Source organism: Simochromis diagramma, unplaced genomic scaffold (genome assembly GCF_900408965.1).
Source record: "Simochromis diagramma unplaced genomic scaffold, fSimDia1.1 OVJJ01000216.1, whole genome shotgun sequence".
Taxonomy (NCBI): Eukaryota; Metazoa; Chordata; class Actinopteri; order Cichliformes; family Cichlidae; genus Simochromis; species Simochromis diagramma.
Genome location: NW_024386883.1, coordinates 1,689,803 through 1,711,412, shown reverse-complemented (window position 1 = coordinate 1,711,412; position 21,610 = coordinate 1,689,803). Strand labels below are relative to the sequence as shown.

The window sequence follows — 21,610 nt, the reverse complement described above, 5'->3', positions numbered from 1 at the left end:
CAGTTGTAATTTTTGCAGGTAGCTGTTTCTGGAAAGTGGAGCAACAGTCCTGATTGTTCAGAATTTGTCCTCACTCGTGTCTTTAGAAATACCTGTGTAGCCTTTCCCAGCTCAGTTTACTCCTGTAGCACTCTTCTGAGGTTCTGTGAAAGTTGATTGAAGCATGTTTATGGGGATTGGCTCATCTACAACCTACATTTCCAGACTCCGTAATTGGAGCACCTCACTTCAAATACTTTCTGCAACAAGTTCAATCCAGAAATGTCGAAAACTGGATCCCAGATATAGTGAACGCAAAAATGATGAAACAGATCAGCCACTGGTGAAACCCATTTTATTTGCCAGGAAGCCTGGAGCAAGTCAACAGGGGAATTATGGGACTGTAACCCATAATAAATGGAGAAATTCTGGTAATTCTTAGTAGTTCACAAATCTTTGTCATAAATGTTAACAAGCTCTAGTGAAATGGAAACGTGTGATTCTGCATTGTTAAACTGTGGTGTTTGATGTGAAGGTAAATCATTACCCTTCTCCATCAATGCAGCGATCATACATGTTGATGGACCCTGGCTGGCTGGCTGGCTGGCTGGCTGGCTGGCTGGCTGGTTTTGGGGTTCCCAGCCAGCAATTATCAGCCTGTGAGCATCTGATATGAACCCTAAGGTCCCCTTTCTGATTTCTCTGATATTTTATAGAACCATCCTCAGACACCTTAAGATGAAAGCTCGAACAATCTCACTATTTCCTGCACAGTCAGTGCATTCAGAGCTGGTGGGGATGTGTACTCTCTATTTAAATCCTTGTTTTAGCTCCCACGCTGAGACCCTCCAAGGCCTCATTTGCTGCTGTTTGTCCTCCTTAGTTGTGTCTTGACCTACTTTCTACTAATACAGTCTTTTTTCTCTCTTTTTTTCATCTGTTTCTTCAAGCTACTGTGGAGTGCTACAACCCAAGGACAAATGAATGGACATACGTTGCCAAAATGAATGAGCCACATTATGGCCACGCTGGGACGGTGTACGGTGGTTATATGTATATTTCAGGTAAGTGGCTCCAGGGAGTTTTGAGTTTATTATCGGCTTAAATAAATAGAGATGTAATGTTGCATGACTGGGTAAGAGTTATTTTTTTTTAATTGCATGTTTTAAAGTTACAATAGCAATAAATTTTATTCTCTGAATGTGTTATAGAACTGCAAGGTGGGGTCACAATAGTATCTCATTTTAGACAAACAGTACATAGAGTTCTGGAGTTATATGTGAGTCAGGATTTTTCTGACAGCCTGTTAATGCTAGGTATTTTTATCTTTCAAACTTCATATAAAGAAAGTGTCTTTCACACTTCCAGACTTTTGCAAATCTTTCCTCACACTTTATTCATCTATGCTGAGCATGCTTTTGGAGCCTGCGAGGGTTCAACACTTAGGGCAGATGGCGGACACTGAGAATTGGGCCTTCAGCCAGCCAGTACTTTCTCTTTAGGTGACACCTGGGCACTTGTTCACTTAATACGACGGAAAACAAATCCTGCAGTATGGAGATGAGCCCTAGTTTCTTAGTGTGACTAATCCAGAGAGGTGCTACAAAAGATGGGGAACGGTGGTGGTGGTGGAGGGGAATTTGGGAAGGATGGAGCAAAGTAGAGGACTAGAGCCTGTGTAGGAGGTGTAACACAGAAGAGACTGTAATAATCCCTCCTGGCCATGGGTACTATGATCCATCTGCAACACATGAGCAAAAAAATTGTTTTATGCAAAAATATTTAAAAAAAAATAGATAATGGTTTTCAGCATTGTTTTTTTTTTTTTTTAAATATATATATATATATGAAAGGGGAGATAGAAGTAACAATCAGAATGGAAATGGTGTTGGTATTTTGATCCTTTAATCCTCCTGAATATGAATACATTATGAACACCAACACTTACATAGTTGCATTAAATGCATATTGTACTTACAGTGCCACCTGGGAAACTTTAGCTAATGAAAATAAAATATTGAAATGCTCTCTAGCAGCAATATACTAGCAGCAGTATTAAACCAATTTACAGTCTGAGGTGTTGACCAGCTTGCACGCAGTTTTATTAGATCCAGCAGTGTGATCACTGTGCACACAAGCCGTGAATTCAATCCACAGACCTGCATACGTTTACCGGTGTTAGATGGTCCTACAGAAGGCACCTCACATTCTCTATCACATTGGTTCCAGTTATCTTTCATGTTTAGCTGGAAAAAATTGCCACATTAAAAGTACATGCAGACCCTTTGATTTGATTTTTATATCGCCGAACTCTGACGTGCTGGAAAGAGGCCAAAAGCTAAGGACTACCTCCACACATGAGTACTATCAGGGTTTATATAAACAATTTTTAATTAGTTAATATTTCACATTATCAGGGAGAAGAACTGGGGCATGTTTGGGATCACACAGATCACAAGATTTGGCAGACCTAATATTAGAGTGGAGCCGAGATGAAAGCCACACATTTTACTTTTTAATATAACTAAAGTGAAATGATGAATAACAAAACGGTCACGGCCTGAGCTAATCTGCTGGTAGCCAGCTGTATGAATCGCTTCGCCCCTGGCAGTACTTTCCACTTCGTAGCGTTTATTTCCACTTTTTGATAGTCTAATGGCTTATCCTTTTTGTGTGTGTGTGTGTGTGTGTGTGTGTGTGTACGTTTGTGTGTTGGTCTCATGTTTCAGAGATACAATCAATCACAGTTCAGCAGTCTTGTAAATTCTGCTATTGTAACAGCTGGCTGTGCACCTGTGACAGCTGAAAATATGTGTCAGGGAAAATGAACGCTTGCGTTACACGATCAAGCTGGTCAGGCAGTTTTCTGAGTACAGCTGTGGGTTATAACACAACAGCGTGTTTTCAAGTGCCTTTAATGCCCACGGCACAGGTAAATGAGCATTACCCATTAGTGCAGTTTTGTTCCGGCGAGTCCCTGCTGTAGCGTCCGCGGTCTCAGAGGTTACAGTCGCGCTGTGCAAGGTGACCCGAGCTGGAGTGCACTTCTGTGTCTAGCTGTCACAGTACATCAGGTCACATTCTCCGGCTGTGCTGCTGCGCTGTCTGAAGGTATTCTGTCAGCTGGATGAGCCTGACGAATGCACTCAGCCCACAGACCATCACGGCTCAAGTGGTGTGACAGAGTTCAGACACAAGCACTGAAAACGGCACAGAGCAACGCTGCTGCTGGTCCACATTCCTATCGAGAGATTAAGACCCTTTGGTTTTACTATTACACTTTCTCCGAGTGTTCTGATGATTTGTGTGTGATTGTTGCTTCACTGACTGGGGATTTTTGAGGTTTTCACAACTCACTAGTTGTCTGCTAATGGTGTTTTTATGTAAAGAAAAAATGTTGATGTAAATCTCATGGTTGAGATTTTTATGGGTTTTTTTTCCTCCATTAAAGATGATTATATTTGATCATTTATATTTATCGGGACATTTTATATTTTAAAAATCTAAAGTACTCTCCGCTTTAATTCATCTATGCTGAACATGCATTTAATGTCAGTGAGAGCTGACAGTAATCTCAAATGGATATGGTTCTGTAATGCAAACCTTCTTTCTTCAGGTTACTCTGAAAAGTGAGAAGAGGGTAAAAATTGGAGCTCAAGATTTTTCATTTTCTTTCATCATCCCTTTCTAGCCTCTTTATTTTAATGTCAGTGTCTATTTATTTTAAACCGTCCCGCAGTAAAACTGATCAATATATGGATGTGCTTCCTTCAGATCAGGATATTTTCTAGTTTAAAAATCTGCTGGGCTGAATGTGCTTTTTGATTCTTAGCTTACATGTGTGTTTATATTTAATTTCTTTGCATTAATAGTGACATTTCTGCACTAAGCTTGTACTGGCCTGCAAAGTTGTTTGGATAAATTGAAATAGTTGAAAGCGGTCATTTGAAAGATGGTTAAGAAAGATTCCTTTTCATATTTTTTCTTATTTCTGACAGTCTGCTAGGTATTTGTATGTTTGAACTCGCTACATCATTTAAAAACACTGTCTTTCACACTTACAGATTTATGCTAATCATTCCTCACACCTTTGATTCATCTGTGCTGAACATGCATTTGAAATCTGTTTGGGCTCAGTGCAGAGAACTGACGGTGCTCACGAATATTAGGTTTCCAAATGGTGATGTCCTGTGATGGCTCCACATTGAATCATATGAAATGTTGGTCGTATTGACATAGTTGCTGCTCTCGTGATATAATGGAGGTGTTGGTTAAGACTGTTACAGCGTAGCTCCTCTGCCTTTTTTGTGTGGAGTTATGAAGTGAATTTAAAAAATAAGGGGCTTCTGCTTAAAACCTAAAGAGAAAATGTGTTGAATTTCATTGTATGACTTAAAACCCAGAAGTGATGACCCATAATGGCTCATAACTGTCTGAAATTTCAATTTGCTGCTCACCTCAAGAGTAAATAACTGTCTATTTTATCAGGAATAGTGAATAGAGGGAACAGGGGAGCCATTTAGAGCTCATATTCCTGCAGGGACTAATAGTCAGAGTGAGATGTCATACGGCTGTAAAATGAACTTGACAGTACGACTTCAAGAGGGTGATTATGCTCAATGGAGAAACGCAAGTGACTGGAAGTATTTTGCATGACACGGAGGCCATAAATGCAAACCTCTCCATTCTTCAAGTCACTCTGAAAAGTGAGAAGAAAGTAAAAACTGGTTTCATCAAGCCTGCACTGCCTTTTGTATGTTAATGTCAGTCTACATATATTTTAAACCACTCTGCAGTAACGCTAATCAATACATGGATACATAGATCGTTACATATGGGCTCTCTAACTCATTATGGGGTATTTTTGGAATCTGCTAAGCCCCCTCCCCACCTCCCCGTCTATTTCGCATCATTTCTGTGAGTCCCACATATGCTGGCACTGATTCAACCAGGTCGCTGGTTTTACAAGGGGACTCTGCAGTTGTTTTATATCTGCATGGCTGAGCAGGGAAATGTTTTGGCGTGGTAAAACAAGGGCATATGTAGCAGACATTATGAACAATATCGCAGTCTGCCCTAAGCTGCCTATGGAAGGGCAAAAGCTCCTCGGCAAGTTTGTCAGAGCTGGGATCAATTTGGCAAAATCTTGTCTGCTCTTAGTGTCTCTCTAATGGCGCTGATTAGACAGAGATACTGGAAAACTGATCAGACATTATTGTATTAGGGAAAGGCCAAAGCCATTGAACTGAATCAAAATAGCAGCACACTCCCTTGAGAGGTATTACAAGGAGGCTATTTTGACTCCAGCACTGTTCTCTTGTCAGGGTTTTAATAGCTGATTTGCTCCGTGGACTACTTGGATAAGGAAAACTGATGGTGAGGCCATCTTTGAACCTGATCAGCTAAGGGGTTGCTCCATCAGAGATCTGAGTCATGGCAGCTGAATAGACGGCTTAGGCCTGAACAATAAACCGAGCGCACGATCACTGGGCAGCAAGAAAAGAGGGATACTGCCTGTATTCGGCGTGCTCTGCAAATCTTCACTGCATTTGCTCCTAGTCAATCTGCCTGGGGGGGAGGGGTAGGCTGGCTTCCACCCAAATGCATGCTGGGATTGTGTTCCTCTTTATTTTAAGCCTTCCCTGTAGACATGTCCTGTTTTTTTTTTTTTTGTTTTTTTTTGGTTGTGTTTTTTTCCCTCCTTCCCCACTTTCCCTCAGCATTGTGTGTTGCGGTGTCTACAGACTGTTTGCGTGAATGCGCGTGCATGCGTGGACGCTTTGTAATGGTGTTCCACTTTGTACTGAGCGCTCCTCATCAGCATTATTTCATGTTGTGGAAAAGAGGCTGAAAAGCTATTGATGTCACTTCGGTTTGTGAAATCAGTGTTTAGCCTGCAAATTGGCGGGTGGGTTCGAGTGAAGGTGTGGAAAAAGGGGATCAAAGAGAAGTCAGAGGTCTTTTGTTTTTGTTTGTTTGGGGTTTTTTTTTTTTTAAATGTGCGGCCTTCCAGCGTCAGAGCTGGCTGATGCTCCACATCGCCCAGATGAATAAAAAGGTTGGCTGACTTGAGCGAACGAGTCATTAATCTGTCTGATTGACAGCTTCTCCCAACTAATGAGCCTTGAGCCCTAATTTCCATGCTCTTGTTTCATTTTATATATTTTTTTCTTGCTGCAGGTGGAATCACTCACGACACTTTTCAGAAGGAGCTGATGTGCTTTGACCCGGATGCCGATAAATGGACTCAGAAAGCGCCCATGACGACAGTTCGCGGCCTCCACTGCATGTGCACGGTGGGCGACCGTCTTTACGTGATCGGAGGCAATCATTTCAGGGGCACCAGCGACTACGACGACGTCCTCAGCTGCGAATACTACTCCCCCGCCCTCGACTTGTGGACACCTATCGCCGCCATGTTGCGAGGTCAGAGCGACGTGGGCGTGGCCGTGTTTGAGAATAAGATTTACGTGGTGGGCGGCTACTCGTGGAACAATAGGTGCATGGTGGAAATAGTACAGAAGTACGACCCCGAGAAAGACGAATGGCACAAAGTTTTCGACTTGCCCGAGTCACTGGGGGGGATCCGAGCCTGCACACTCACAGTTTTCCCCCCTGATGATATGTCGGGCTCACCCTCCAGAGAGTCGCCGCTTTCAGCACCTTGATGAGCAAAGGGGGTGAGCCCTACTCCGCTCATACCCCCGTAACCCTTCCCCACCCCCCCCGACAGCCCCCCTCAACAAACACACCTTTATAGACTTTGTTTGCACTTCCTTTATGGACAACATCTGTACTGCATCCCAAATTACCCCCCAAGTCCACATCCCCTAAAGCTGTGCAGAACCCCGCCTCCCACATCTGCGTGATGAAACCTACATACCAACATGGTTTGGCAACCTAATTACATGTTAATTTTGCATACTTGGTATATTTTGGCAGGAAAAAAACAACAACAACAAAAAAAAACAACCTCCACTTGAAAAGTAACTTTGCAAATCAACTTTTCTACCTGATGTCCAGACTTTTCTTATGTCTCGTTTCTTTTGGTGTTCTACCTTGAGATGTTGACTACCACACTGACTCTCTCTTCTAGTCTATGCCAGGTTAGATGCAGGTGACGCCCTCCTCAGACAGCAAACGCATAGGGACCGATGAGCTTTTGAAAGACAAGTGGTTTTTAACTCAGGGGTTGGCCCAGGCCCCATCTTCGTCTCTCTTGCAGTTTCACTTCTTTCCTGCTGTTGGTATGAAACTGTTAACAAAAATGGTGTTTTCTAAATTTAATAAACATGATTTTGAAAGTAATCAAATATTGTCCTCTTCACTGGCTACAGCTTGAAGTTGCACGTATCCAGGTCGTATTTTGATGTCTGAGTGAATCTAAAATCTCTTATACAGGATTCATGATCATTAATCAGCTGAGAGAGAGTTGGCTTTCTTTGTTGCTTTGTAAACTTGTCTGTAATGAATGAGCTGTGAATGACGTGAAGGAAAAGATCAATCAGTCTGTTTGTGGGGAACGATGACTTCGCTTTTATACTGCGGAGCTGGACTGTGTGCAGTAAAGGATAACCGCAGACATAGAGTGTGATTTTTCTTTTTAGAGCCACGCTGTTGAAGCACTGTCCACCCAGTGATGCAAACTACACTGCTGACAAGTGTTAACTGGAATTTGGCAATTCCACCGCTGTCACCTCTTCTCCTGCCATCATGACAGACGGTAATGTCGCCCACAATCTGCCCACCTGCTCCCGGATCATTAAAGCCTTAATAGCAGCATATGGTGTCCGAGACGTCGGCTTCAAGCTGTTACTAGGAACAAAAGGTTTGTGTAATCATCAGGTGAGTTGGCTCCAGAGCTTTAAATCCTCATTATAGTCCCATTATGTCCCTTTAATGAGATGCTGCAATGGTGCTTGAGATTTGAGATTTTAATGCCTGTTTCTGTGTTTTCCAGAGCAATAATCTACTATAAGTCTGTCCTTTAATTAGATTGTTTTAACATGTTATGAATTGATATGCGTTTGTGCTTTTTTTTTTAATGTTTCATTTTGAGGCTCTTATGTGCTAAACGGGTCAGTCTTGTTTCATTAGCTACATTTTAGCTTGGTCATGTTTTTTTGAGGGTTATGTTAATGTCACACGTCAAAAAGCTTTTTTTTTTTTTCTAAAGAGTCTTATTATGAAGTCCTTTTTAAATGTAACAGTCTGCATCATTCATCTAGTTTTAAAAATAGGCACTTTGTAATCATTTTAATGGAAAGCCACTGAATACACAGAGGAGCAAAACATGTGATGCGCACAGCTGCTAGATGAGGTTGCAGGAGTAGGACTTCAGTGCCGTTGTTGCCTGGACATTTAACTGAAAATAACCCTTACACTGGTTACCATTTACCCTGTGGATCCGCTGAATATGAGAGAAGTAATGAGAGCAAAGAGAAGAGGATGGAGTGATGCTGCAGGTAGAAAGTAGTAAGATAAGATGATAACCGCTTCAGTTAGCATGCTGGGAAAAAGGGTGATTATTTAGACTGAGAGACTCTTTAAGGCTAATAACCTAATCCACCTCCTATCGTGTAAAGTTTGATTGCTAAGAAACATTTTCTGCTAATTGAATATGTCCCTGATATAACAAGTTTATGTAAGTTTGTCAGCTGAAGAATCTTTCTTTTAGTTGTTATGCTGTGGTACTTTTCTTTTTATTATGTTTGCAGTCTTAGCCAGTAAGAGGTAGGTTTGCAAATAACTGAAAGTATAAAGGCAAAGAATTTTCAAGCCATGCTGGTGCTGGACTTTATTATTTGCACATGCTAGCAACTGGTAATTCACTCGGTATAAATGGTAAAATAATTTCTTCTGGATCAGAATTATTATAGTTTGTTTTTTATTATTTCCTAATTAGTTTTGGTTTTTAATTGATTGTAGTTTCTTGAGTGGATCTTCCTATTTCAGTTTTGTTTGTATTGTTTGAAATGGTTTAGTTTTAGTTTCTAGTTTTTAAGCACGTTAGCAAGCTAATATTAGCAACCTATTTAGCTCATAATCCCTCAGGGCTCAAGAAAACCTCAAAGATTTTTATAGTATAGATGTTTAACCTTATTATGATGACCGTTTTATTCCAAAAAAATTTCTTTCACATAGCAGCTACACACTGAAAATATATTACTGCAAAAAATAAGGCACCACTTAAATTACACATAGGATCTCTATGAACAAAACATTCAAGTTGAAAATCTTTACCGCCTTTAAATTTGTGTAATTTGTTGAGAACAAAATGACTTAATGGTCATAATGGAAAACCAAAATCATCAACGCTTTCATGGTTGGATTCAAAATTACACCAAAAATCAAGATCATTGATTTGTTATTGTTATTGTTATTGAAATCACAGCCTGAACCAATCATAATGCCTGTATGCACTCTGACAATGTCTGGGAGGAGGTTATGGATGGCATCCTGGAGGATATCCTGGACAGCTTTTTGGTGCAATTTAGCAGTGTCTCATGTATTACTACATAATGAGGTCTGGAGAACATGAGGACTAGCTGGTGGGCTCCAGGATCTGCCAAACATTCGCCCACCTAAAAGCAGCCAGGATAGTGTTGGCTGGTGTGTGAACCCAGTTAGCCACCAATAATGTTTACATCCTGCTCTCATTGTGGAAAGACGTATGCTTCATTCTGCTATTATGACCAGGTGTAGTTTAGTGAAGGAGAAAGTAGTTCCTTCCTGAAAGTGCTCTTAGTAAGGTTTGTGTTGAAAACCAGGTCCTGATGTATTATTAGCTCTTAGAGCACAACAATGCAAGCACCATTTAGTTCCACTGTATTCAGGAGAAGGCAGGATTTTCTCCAGCCAATATCACCGCTCCATGGCCTGTGCAGTGATGCAATGAGCGATGATCCACATTAAACGTGTAATTCCTCTCGAATGGGTCGCGCTATTGTGTTTTTGCAAGCCGCAGTCAATATTGCATGATGCAGAGCTTTGTGTATTCTGAAGACTGAACATTTAGGTATTATTGGACAATGTGTCCTCGGTGCTAAACCAAAGAGAACTGGAGCAAAAAATTACAAGCGTTCACCCATCCTCCTCCTCCTCCTCCTCCCCTCCGCTTCACTACCTGTGTTTCTCGGTGGATTTCTTCGCCACTGGAGGCATGTTCTCTTGATTCATGAAGCAGATAAAAGAGGAGCGAGTGGATTACGACCTGACTCTTGACACATGAACGCGGCACACATTTGTGGCTCCGTGTGTCTCCAGACGACGACTCCTCCTCCTCATCTCATCCCAGTCAGAAAATGACCTAGATTCTCCAGGCTGCTGGATGTGTTTACATACACTGAGCGCTGATGACATTGTCAGTCAGAAAGCATCGCTCTCAGCTGCGAGGAGTGGGGCTCTTTTTACTGTAACCAAAGCGCCTATCCACCTCCCGTCATGATGAAATAGTGTGCAGAGCCACAGATCCCTGCTGTCCTCTGACTGCATGCATGATGGTGTTAATGGCTATTGATCCTTCTGACTGGCAGGCAGCCAAGATATCTGGATGTTACGCCTGCTAGATATATTTATTTTTGCAGTGAACTGCAAGCTGCCTTCTGTTATTAGACTCCACAAAGGTTTTTTCTCTCCAAAAAAAAAGAGATTTACATCTCTCTTCTCTCCCTCATCATGAATATTCACAAAAGGTCAAGTCCTTGCGCTCCTCCTGAGCTCTCTATCCCCCCTGACTGTGTCCTGAATAACATGTCCCTGATTCATCTCTTGTTCCAGAGCTTGTTCCTGCCCTGGCTGTATTTTTAATATAGCAGAGATGGGAGGGGTAGGCCTAATTGGGATTTGTTTTGTTCAACATCTGGCCATGTACCAGTCCTAGATTTCGCCTCAGTTGTATCTCACATGTAAAACATTGTATGTAGGGATCTGACTTGCATCTTTAAAAAAGCACATCGTTTCTCCCTCTGTTCGATCTTCTGTCCTTCGTCTAAAGGACAGGGCATGATGTGCCTCTCTGAACCACCTCACTGCATTTGTATTTAAAAGTCATATTTCTGTGCTGACGTTTGTGAAGGTGCACTAGTGCTCGGGTTTCAGACTCGTCTGTGAAGACTGAGCTGTGGGAGAACATGCAAAAAGTCGACTGGAGACTTGATTGATAGGAAGCCTCTCCGAGGTGCCTCCCTGCTTTCAATCCATGCATGCTGGGGATATGCTCCAGTGCCCCCCTGACAACGGGCAGGAGAAAGTAGAGAATATGAAACTGGGAATTTTGTAGAGAACAGTGGAGTTTGCACACTCAGAGCTTTAAAGTGTAAAATTTGGCTACAAACAAACTGTAATTAAACCCTCTTTGGCATTTATCACACATTTGCCTCAGGTAAACTGCTTTAAAAGCCTCTTCCCTTTGACCAGCTGAAGAGAGCGTGGATCTAGAACAGTTCAACCGCTCTGGGAAAACTACTTGACCTCACATGGGTTAAATACAGCTCCCGGTTAGCTTCCCTACAGGTTTTCTGCACCTGAGCTCCAAATGAAGCTTTTTACAAACTCAATTAAAACAAATTACTGGTCAAACATTCAAAGCATACCCGGCAATACAAAGCAATGTATCCTGACTGTAGCCAGAAACTGCGACAAGATAAGATTATTTAGGAAAGCAAGCCTTGGAAAAAAATCAGCTTGACTCATTCTAGTAATTTATTTTGACATTTGTAAAACACATGCTGTGGCATTTTGAAACATAGACACGGCAGATTTGAAGCTTGTAAAATATTTGAATTCTATAATTGTCATTTATCATGTATGCATTGTCATATTGGGGACCTGCAGTTAGGGTTAGGGGTTAGGGGTTTTTGCAACATAATTTTCATAATAAAGGTCCAATGCATGAAGATTTTTTTTTTTTTTTTTTTTTTAAAAACAGGATGAAAGTTCACTAGTGGAGGAAGAAGCACTCAGATCTTAAGAACGCGTAAAGGGAAATGTCAAGTCAAGTCACCTTTTTATAGAGCACATTTAAAAACAAGGGTTGGACAATATGTACTTTGTTGAAGCAGTGCCTGCACAAGAATTCACAGAATAGAAAGTGCAAATTTGTCTAGAGCAAAGAGGGAAATGCAAAATATAAGCCTGATGAAAAATGAGAAACGCTAGCAAGTATTACAGTCAAAGTGTATTCTGTAGTAAAATGCTTCCACCAGGTGACTGGAGGCATTTGAGTAGAGAGAGCTCGCTGAAATGTTCAAGAAAGCAGTTTGTGGTGCTTTGAGCTTTGTGGCGTGGGGTTTTATCCTGCTGGAAGCAGCCATCAGGAGATGGGTGGTCATAAAGGGATGGACATGGTCTGCAACACTACTCGGGTAGGCTGTGGTGCTTAAATGGTCCTCCACACTATTACACTCCCAGCAGTGTAAACTGTTGATACAAGCAGGATGCATCCATGCTTTCATGTTTTTTACACCAAATTCTGACCCTACCATGTGGCTGTAGCAGCATTCAGCAACAGCAAATCGAGGCTCATCATGGTTTTTGGACGACTCTCTGTAAACCCTGGAGATGTTTGCGTGGGAAAACTCCAGCAGAGCAGACGAGGACTTTCTGAAATACTCAGGCCTGCATGTCTGGCACCAACAATCATGCCACATTCAAAGTCACTTAAATCTCTTTTCTCCTCATTCACATGCTCGGTTTGATCTTCAGACGTGAGTGTATACAGTTGTATGCTTTTTATCGAAGTTTGGTCCAATTAAATGGTGCTCTGTGAAAAGCACAGCGATACCTTTTGAAATGTGATGTATGTCAAAACTGTGCCCTTGTACATTACTTGACTAAATATACTTCATTTGGCAAACCGGACATGGTTATGAAGAAAAAGTGCAACTTGCGAGCACTCCTCTGACCTGTGCATCGACATCCTAAGGTTACGAGACGGTGGAGTGATTTTTGTATTTGTAGCTTCCTGATGAAAAGCCTGCGAGGTCACATGAAGGGTGGAGGAGCAGAGCAGGGGAGCATGTGTGACAGTGCCGATGCCAAAGTGATTGATAACCCTCCTCGCCAAGCTGAGCTCAGACTCAACCTCGTCAGCTCCTCCTGTATAATGCCAGGTTGCCATGGTTACCCTAGCTCTTCATACAAGGAAATAAGGGGAGTGGGGCGGGGATGTGTTGGGGGGGCATTTTCTCCTCCTCCACATCCTTTGACATGCTGTGGCGGAGCTTTCCTGGGGGGTTGAGAGTGGGGAGTGCTGACCTGCCTGTCAAACACTGAATATACGAGAAAAAATAAATAAAAAAATAAAAATGGTAGGAAAGCAGCAGTGATGGAAAGCTTCCTCTTCAAACACAAACTCTTCTCCTCGAACTCCCCCTGCGATGCACAAATGTGTCTGAGCTGATTACCACTGCAAACTCATTTTCATCCCTGTTAGAACAACTAATTTCCATTTCCAGCACATTATCACTGAGTGCATGCCAGAGGTGGCTTTAATGTCTGCAGTGCTCTTTGCAATAATGACCTCTAGTGGTTTCCAGTGAAGGCAAACGAGACTCGGGCTGAACCTGTTTGGAGAGATGTCTGGATGATGCGAAGGAAGTCCCACTCCTGCTCTTGCTCTTTTTTTTTTTTTTTTCCATTTGCAAAAAAGGGAAATATCATCATCTATGCATTTACCCCCCCACCCCACTCCCATCATCCTGCCAGTGACATCAGGCTTACACTTGGAGACAGAAGGTAATCTTTTTATTTACAGGGTTGCAGTTGTAGCCAAGACAGACAGACACAGAAGTAAACAGGATGAGACGCCTGCAGGGGGAGATCAGTTGTTACAACCACCCACTTAGACCCGCTGATTCCTCTGATGAAGCCCCCCCCCCCCCCCCTTATTTAAAAAGCTGCTTATACACTCGACTAAACTAAACCAGCTCATTTGGAAGAGGTTTTTGATTGACACCCTTTCATTTTCCCTTTTCATTTTCTTCATTGTATTCTCGTCAAAGTGCCTAAAAGACTAAAAGGGGAGGAGGACCAGTTCTGCATTTAAATCAAACCAGTATGTGTTCTGGCACCATTTCCAATAATGGGCACTGATGGATGTCTGACCTACTTTGAACATTTTATGCCCTGTAAAAGCTGACCCCAGCGGACAGAGAAAGCAGCCATTAGTGCCCCTGCTGGTGGATTACAACTACTGATATTAATAATAACATTTATACATACATAGTGCTCTTTTTTTATTTTATTTTTATTTTTTTTCTCCCCCAGTGCCAAATGCACATTAATTTTTTACAAATGTTAACTGCCTGGAAGTGAATGACAGTTTTGAATGGGAACCTGTATAATGTTATGGGATGAATATAGTATTACAGCTTCCAATTATTTTCATTGCAGAAAAGCCTCTTAAAGCCTCACCTACGTGCTGCAGCACAATCAGCAGAAAGATCAAATCATGAATTGATCAGTCCTTATTCTCTGTGGTGCCGTCGCAATGCGAGAAGCAGAGAAATTACTGAAAGAAGAATCAGTTTTTTGCCAAAGCAGCTGCCAAATAAAAGGTCAAATCCGACTGGCAGTTATCATGTTCGGCCCCCTTTGTCCTGTTTTCTGCTACATTACTGAAGGTTAAGCTCAACTGCAGCAGCTCCTGTATTTGTCGTTTTCACGTCGTCGGTTTATTTGACGTGATATTCACCCTGACAGTTTTTGCGCAGTGGTGCACGTACCGTACGGTGATGAAAACAGCTGCTTGATGGATCGGGAAACGACATAGATGAGAGTGAAACTTGAGAAAACAGCACAAGTGATTATTCAGCTTTCATTTGACCTTTAAGGATCCTTCCTCCTCTAGTTTTGCAGGTGTTGTTTTGACTTGTGTGCTCACAGTGTTTGAGTGGAGGTGACTCGACCTCGAGGAATCTGTTTTATCTCCTGTTGTTTCCAATCAGCACTGGGCCTAATGCGATGCCACTTGGTAGGCATGTTTCTAATTACAGGTATGCAACTTTGAGTCTCTGCCCATTCAAGCAGACAGGCCTCTTCTTTCTGACCATTTCTAGGCGATACATTTACTTCTCCAAGCCTAACGTCGGTTAAAAGTTAAATGAATGATGGATCCATGCTTCCACGTTATTTATGACAAATTCTGACTACCATCTGAATGACGCAGCAGAAATATAGACTCATCAGAGCAGACAAGCTTTTTCCAGTCTTGATGAGCCCCTGTGAACTGTTTTTTACAGGAGTGTCACCTGGTGTGGTCTTCTGCTTACTGTAAACCGTATCAGCTTTAATGTTGTGTCATGTGTTCAGGGATGCTCTCCTGCATGTCTCGGTTGTAATGACTCACTGTTCCCTTCCTGTCAGCTCAGAGCAGTCTGGCCATTCTCCTCTGACCTCTGGCATCGACAACATGTTTCCCCCCAAAGAACTGCCAGTCAAGGAATGTTGTCTCTCTTTGGGATCATTCTCTGTAAACCCCAGAGATGGTTTTATGGGAAAATCCAATAGATGAGGAGTTGAAATATTCAGACCAGTCTGTTTGGCCATTACCCTCTCAGGCTCAAATTAAACTTTTTGTTGCTAATGCACAACCAAGTCCTGCAGTGGTACTTCTGAGTAAAGAAAAATCATAAAATATGTATGTGGGGTAATCAGGTTGTTAGTTTTTAACTGTTGCAAATCGGCAACGCCTGCCTTGAGAGGGTTAATCATGAGACATTCAAAGTTAAATCACCTTTCTTCCCCATTCTGAAGCTCAGTTTGAACTTCAGCAGGATGTCTTGACCATGACTTCATTCTTAAATGCATTAAGCTGCTGTCACATTTTTGTCTGATTAGATATTTGTGTTAACAAACAGTGAAGTGGCCGGTGAGTGTAAATTTTGTGTCATATCAGCACAAATCAAATGACTAAATCAAATCTGTCCCTGATGCAGAAATGGTCGTGGATACTGAATGACACTAATGGCAGTCCTGGATTACGACATTGTGTCTGCTCCACTGTGAGAAGCAACGGCTTGATTTGTGAGCTATTTCGCAACTCTGTGCGTCTAAACATTGCAATATCATTAGCAACATAACATAACGTCAGACTTTTCTGAAACTTCCCAAACTTCATAAACCCCGACGTAAACGTGTTAAGCATCAGGTCACAGACCAAACAAACACTCGTTCTGTCTGCTGGTTACTAATGTGGTTACTAATGTGGTTACTAATGTGGTTACAGTAACAGAGGTGTCAGGTAGAGACGAAGCTTCTTGTTGACACAGTCAGTGAAGCTGATTCACTTCTTTATATCTTACCTCTTTACCAGAAAATGACTCACCGGATCACTGAAGGAGATTTCTATGATTCAGCATGACTCTTCTAAAGTGAGTAGCATCTGTCAGCACATTCCAGTGCTCCTAACCTCACTCCAACATTTCCCTCCTGTTGCCAACAAAAAACAAAACAAAATACCAAGACACCATTGCATCTAAAAATTGAAGATTGAGAAGCAGCTCTGCAGCACAGAAAATGCACCTCACATCTGTTTTTCTTCCAGATAATCTTCCACTTTATTCAAGTAAAATCCAAAATCTGTTTGGAGAGGCGCTGCGTCTCCCTGGGACGTGCTGTACAGAGCTTCAAAATGCGCTCTGCAAAACGCAGGAGAGTCATATATCAAGAGCCTCAAAATATTCACATTAGCAAACGATTAGCAGAGAACAGAACAGTCTGTGCATCATCTAGGTCCCAATTGAGCCTTTATGTAGTTAGTTATTAAGTCATTTCCTCAGAGCTGGAGATCATAAACGTTTATTGAAAAAAACAAATTTCATGTAAATGCCTGATTGTAACACCACAGCTAAAGAATACTTTTTACAGAAAATAGCTCTGAATTGTTTTGGATCAGCTGCAGGTGTAAACGCAGGTATAAAAGCAAAATCTTGACTTTATTTTATTGTGTTTTAGGGTTTTTCTTCTTCTTCTAATAGTTCACAGATTCAGCAGATCAGATGCTCAGTATTAAAATAAATTAAAATTAAGTATAAAAATGAATTTGCTTGGAAAAAAACCCTCGAATTTTCAAAGTGAAGACTTCAAACCATGTAAATTCATTCTGATTGTTTAGATTTAGAATTTTGCAAATCTAATTCAAATATCATTTTTTATTAGTTGTTGAAACTTTACTCGCCTTTAATACGGATGTTTTATACTTCCATACAAGATCTTGGAAGTCTCTTGAAGAGGAAAAGACATAAAGTGTGACTTTATGTCTTTTATTGGCATTATAGATCTGTAGCCTTTTCATTTTAAACATCAAAGGACTCAGAAGCGTTTATACTTGACCACGGGGGGCTGTACACACCCTTATTTCATTTTCTTCTTCTTAGAACTTTACTGGATTCGGCGCTCGTTCACGGGCTAAATTTTGATTTCATCAAAAATTCAAAAACATTTTCAGGGTTTGAAAAAGTAGTGCACTTTGAAATAAATCGAGCCGTGTGCATGTTGAAATAAGATACTAATGTATTTTTCATGTTCTTCTTCTGTTCTGCAGCCATCGCAGAAACGGTGTGAACTGTCTGTTACTGGTTTCAAAGTTTCTTGTGTTCTGCATTTGCTTTGAGCACAGAACGTCTCTTTCTATTTTAAACAGGCTGCTGCCAGCTCCTGTTTTTTTTGGGTTTCATCTCAAAGCGGCCCATTCATGCAGATATTTCCCTCCCAGTCTGACAGTGACAGCAATGTGTGTCATAAAAGCAAACATCTTGAGGCCATTTGAGCCACTCAAACGAGCAGTCTGTTGTGTTTCCAAATTACAGATGTTAGATGACTTCGATGCTGCGCTCTGTGGTGTAAGTTGTGCAGTCAAGTTGGAATAAGAAAGACGCCATGCCAAGGGCGGTGGAACAACTCCATGGCAGCAGCCGGAGCAAAAGGGAATTATAACATTGCTGCTAGAAACGCAGATGGAGGCCTGAACATGAGATAAACTGAGGGGGGGGATTAAAATTTTGGACTTTCTTCTCATCATAGCAGAGAGAAAAAAAAAAAGCCTCAAGCTTCTCATCAGCCCGATGCTGCGTGACGGGAAGTCTCAGATGGGATGAGACAGCCCTCGCAAAATCCATATCCCTCTGAAAAAGCGATTGTGTGACAGCTGGAAAAAACATCATCGAACACTGGTGCTCGTCCAGGGCGCTGACATAACTTCCGTCAATAAGACAGATGGAAAAGCACACCCATCCTACCAAGTAAAAGATGATACAAAATGACACGTTTCGACACAGCGGTGGTGACTAAGGCGACGTTTTACTTAATTTTAATAGTCAGGCTCGAGCAAAAGTGGTCAATCAAACACATTTAACGTCCAGAGGCGAAAAAAGAACACAATTGTAATAAATACAGTTTAAGTCAGTTTAAAAACAATCGATCCATTCACGCTTTAATTACTTCCATTACATGAGGAGCTCTCACAGAGAGTTTCAATGAAAAGATTTCATTACAGCTTGCTTTGATGTCTACAACAGTAAGTGACAGCATCTTTTTCCTTTCCTGGGGGAGCCTTCCTCAGCCCTCGTAGAGCAGAGGAGGCGGTACAGCCCAGAGAGATCGCCATCCCATTACAGAGCTCAACAGCAATCAAACCCTAATTATATTATATAAAAATTATAGTGCCATTTGAACCTTTGCTACCATCTCCTATGCCTTCTGCTGTACTCTTTCAAACAGAATTTGTGCTTGTTGTCATTTTACTTGTGCTTTATGCTATTAACACTTTAATACACGTCACTATTTTGTAAACACTACTCCAAGAAACCTCTAATTTGCACAGAAGATTAGGAAAGATACACTTCTGTCAAGTAATAAAGTCTTGGAGCACCATAGTGGTGCTTTTAAAACTTTTATCATGTAAGCTTCAAATATTTTTACCCCACTATTAGCAGTTACACACTGTGCTGCTCAGCTAAGCAAGTTGAAAGCAGGGACCACATGCTGGGATGTTCCCTGATGTTTGTCTTCAGGGTTTCATTTCTGGGAAAAAAAAATATAATTTGCAAGTAATGAATTCTGTGAGTAATTTTATGCATTTGTTGTGGATGTGGGACTTTCTCGCACCGAGGGGTTTTCAGGATGGAGGCATCAGGCGATGAGCATAACCAGTTGGATGTATTCATGTGAAATGAATACATCGCTGCTTCCTCTTGTTTTGAGAAAGCCTCGTGGTGCAGGAAACCTCAGATGTTATCGTGTTTTCATAGCTAACTGCAATAATGCAGAAGAGTCTCAGAGCACAGACTTCTCTCGACGAGTGTCCAGTCTTGCGGTGCTTCCTGTTCACCTCGTCTCAGCTGTGTTGTGCATGGAGATGGTGGCCTCCTGTTTCCTTTGCCTCTTGTGCCTCCACAGCAGGACGGCCAGCAAGAGGAGCAGCAGGAAGCCCAGGGCTCCCCCGATGAGCCCTGCTGTCAAAGGCAGGCTGTTATCTCTGGGATGGTACATCATACAAGATCCTTCGCTGGCTCCGGCATCATTCACGGCCACCACGCAAACTTCTGCTATGTTGCCAACTTCGCCCACTCCTCCGCTTCTCCGGTCCTCCTCAAACTTCTGCCTCTCTTGCCCTCCGACAGTCACAACATAGGCTGTGACGAATGAATAAGGTGTGCACCACTGAAGTACAACTTCGGACCCGTTCCAGGATACTGAGCTTAGTTTGGGCGCTTCTGGGGGCATATTATTTAAAGTGAACCCCGGACACAAGCAGTTAGAGGAGGCTGCAAGCTCAAAACAGGAGGTCTGGCCTTCAAGACAGGGATCATAGTCACACTGCTTAAGGGTCCCTCTACTTGGAATCAACGTCTTGGATGATCTAGTGGTTGTATCGTCATATTGACTGTAATCCTCATCGTTAACAAGAGAATCCTTGTCTGAGTGTGCGTATGGGCCGTGAATTCCCATGGGATGCATCCCTTCTGAGCTCATAGGCAGGGGGCAGTAACCTCTGATGAAAAGCAGGCATATGATCCCGAGTGGGAAAGTAAGGTCCCTCATGGCAGCCATTGTACTGGAAAACATAAAAAAGTAGAATTTCATCAGAATTTTTTAGAATCTGTTTTTAAGCCCCTCGGGCTTCTAATTGTGTGTACATTTAGTAAGTCAGTTGCTTTGTCTCTTGTATGAAAGAGCCAGAATGAGAACATATTTCCCCCTAATTCTGTGTCTTTTGGAGATGATCTACCTGCAGAGGCAAAGGACCGTTTCGAATGAATCGACTGACTTGAATAAAGCGCTATATTCAGTGGGAAAATAAATCGGTCAAAATCAAAACTTTTTCCCAGCCCACATAGCTTTCAAATAGGCAAAATGACAAAATGCCGACACCTAAGTAGCTGAAATTGAGTGCTCTGCAAAGTGTTTATAAATTATGTCTAGTGTTGTATATCAAACTGCAAGTAATAGTCCTCATTTGTTAAGACTTGGAGGTTCCACACTCCACTTTAGCATTCCACTGGCCTATTGCACAAGAGGGTTCAAATGCCTGCACGCCAGGAATCAGCGCAGGCTTGTCAGCTGTATCTAGTTACAGAAAAGCTGCTGCTTCTTGAGAATCCACACGAGCGTACCTGAAATATGCTGTGTGGTGAACTTGCATAGCAACCTAACAATGGGGCCATTCAAAAATCTCAGTGCGGTGAACGGAGTAGGAGCCCCCATTGAATACTAATCTACTTTATGCAAGCTGTTTTGGCAACTTGCAGCTTAACGCTACTCACTGAAACTGTGTAATAAAAAGATATCCATTTACCTGTTTCTCGGAGAAGTTTGAAAACGCTATCAGACAACCGACGAGCTTCTTTCTCCTCGCCTCTCTTCCAGTTGCTCTCTCCGGTGTGGTCTCTCCCTCTTTATATGTTTTCCTTCTGCCCAACAATCGCCTCCTTCTTTCTGTCCTCCCTTATTCCTTATGCTTTGGCTTCTGCACCAGCTCCACCTCCCTCTTTGCCAAATTGTTTAGTGATGTGTCTGTGAGTGAGCAGCTGTGCACGCCATTTAGTGGAGAAATACTATAGTCTGCTATTAGTTACATCACCACTGGTTAATTTGGTGACCACATTTTTATTTTTGTCTCATTCTTTCACAACAAGCACATTATTCAGAGCATGTCTCATTTGTTAATGAAGGCTCGTTTCCCTTTTAGGGGAGAAGGGATTTACAGAGGACTGGAAAGCTCTAGCTTTGATTCATCTAAATGTTTTTCATCATTGGCATACACGTAGTGGCTACACGTAGACTGTGACTTCCATTGAAACAGCTCCAGAGTCAAATAGAGGAAACTGTTTAGCAGCTGTTCACCGAATTACTAATAACGAAACAGACCGGACCTGTGCAGGGAATCATTTGTAACGTATGTACTTATTTCTCCTTGAAGAAAAAAATGAAAGCATAAAATAAATTGAGTAGAAAACGTGGTGGATGTCAAAAGCCAGTTGTATGAGATTATTTTTTGTTACCTGTTACAAACTTCACGTGGCTTTAAACCCAACTGTTCTCTCATATCTCTGCCCTGCTTTTGAGCTAAAGTCACAGAAAAACACAAAGCACACCGTCCTGTACCTGAGGGATACCTACAGCTCAGATA

General features: G+C 41.9%; 2 protein-coding genes across 4 annotated transcripts in view; one reads left to right on the top strand and one right to left on the bottom strand.

Moving 5' to 3' along the window:
- klhl13 (kelch-like family member 13) overlaps positions 1-7,287 on the top strand; it is a 42,581-nt gene extending 35,294 nt beyond the window's left edge. For all 3 annotated transcript variants that reach the window (XM_040032904.1, XM_040032905.1, XM_040032903.1), the window contains 2 exons: positions 930-1,043; positions 6,160-7,287. In XM_040032904.1, the coding sequence (XP_039888838.1) occupies positions 930-1,043; positions 6,160-6,647 (602 nt within the window). In that variant the 3' untranslated portion in view covers positions 6,648-7,287. The remainder of the gene's footprint in view (positions 1-929; positions 1,044-6,159) is intronic.
- A 10,973-nt stretch (positions 7,288-18,260) lies between these two features.
- LOC120734231 (leucine-rich repeat neuronal protein 4) lies at positions 18,261-20,934 on the bottom strand. Its single transcript, XM_040032902.1, has 2 exons — positions 20,777-20,934; positions 18,261-20,035 (listed from the first exon to the last, which is right to left on the bottom strand). Exon 2 carries the CDS (start codon positions 20,029-20,031, stop codon positions 19,306-19,308), a length of 726 nt encoding a protein of 241 aa, XP_039888836.1. The 5' UTR covers positions 20,032-20,035; positions 20,777-20,934; the 3' UTR covers positions 18,261-19,305.
- Between the last annotated feature and the right edge of the window lie 676 nt (positions 20,935-21,610).

What these genes read in the sequence shown, in the direction of transcription:
- LOC120734231 (XM_040032902.1), bottom strand. Translation starts at nt 20,031, where the DNA reads ATGGCTGCCATGAGGGACCTTACTTTCCCACTCGGGATCATATGCCTG.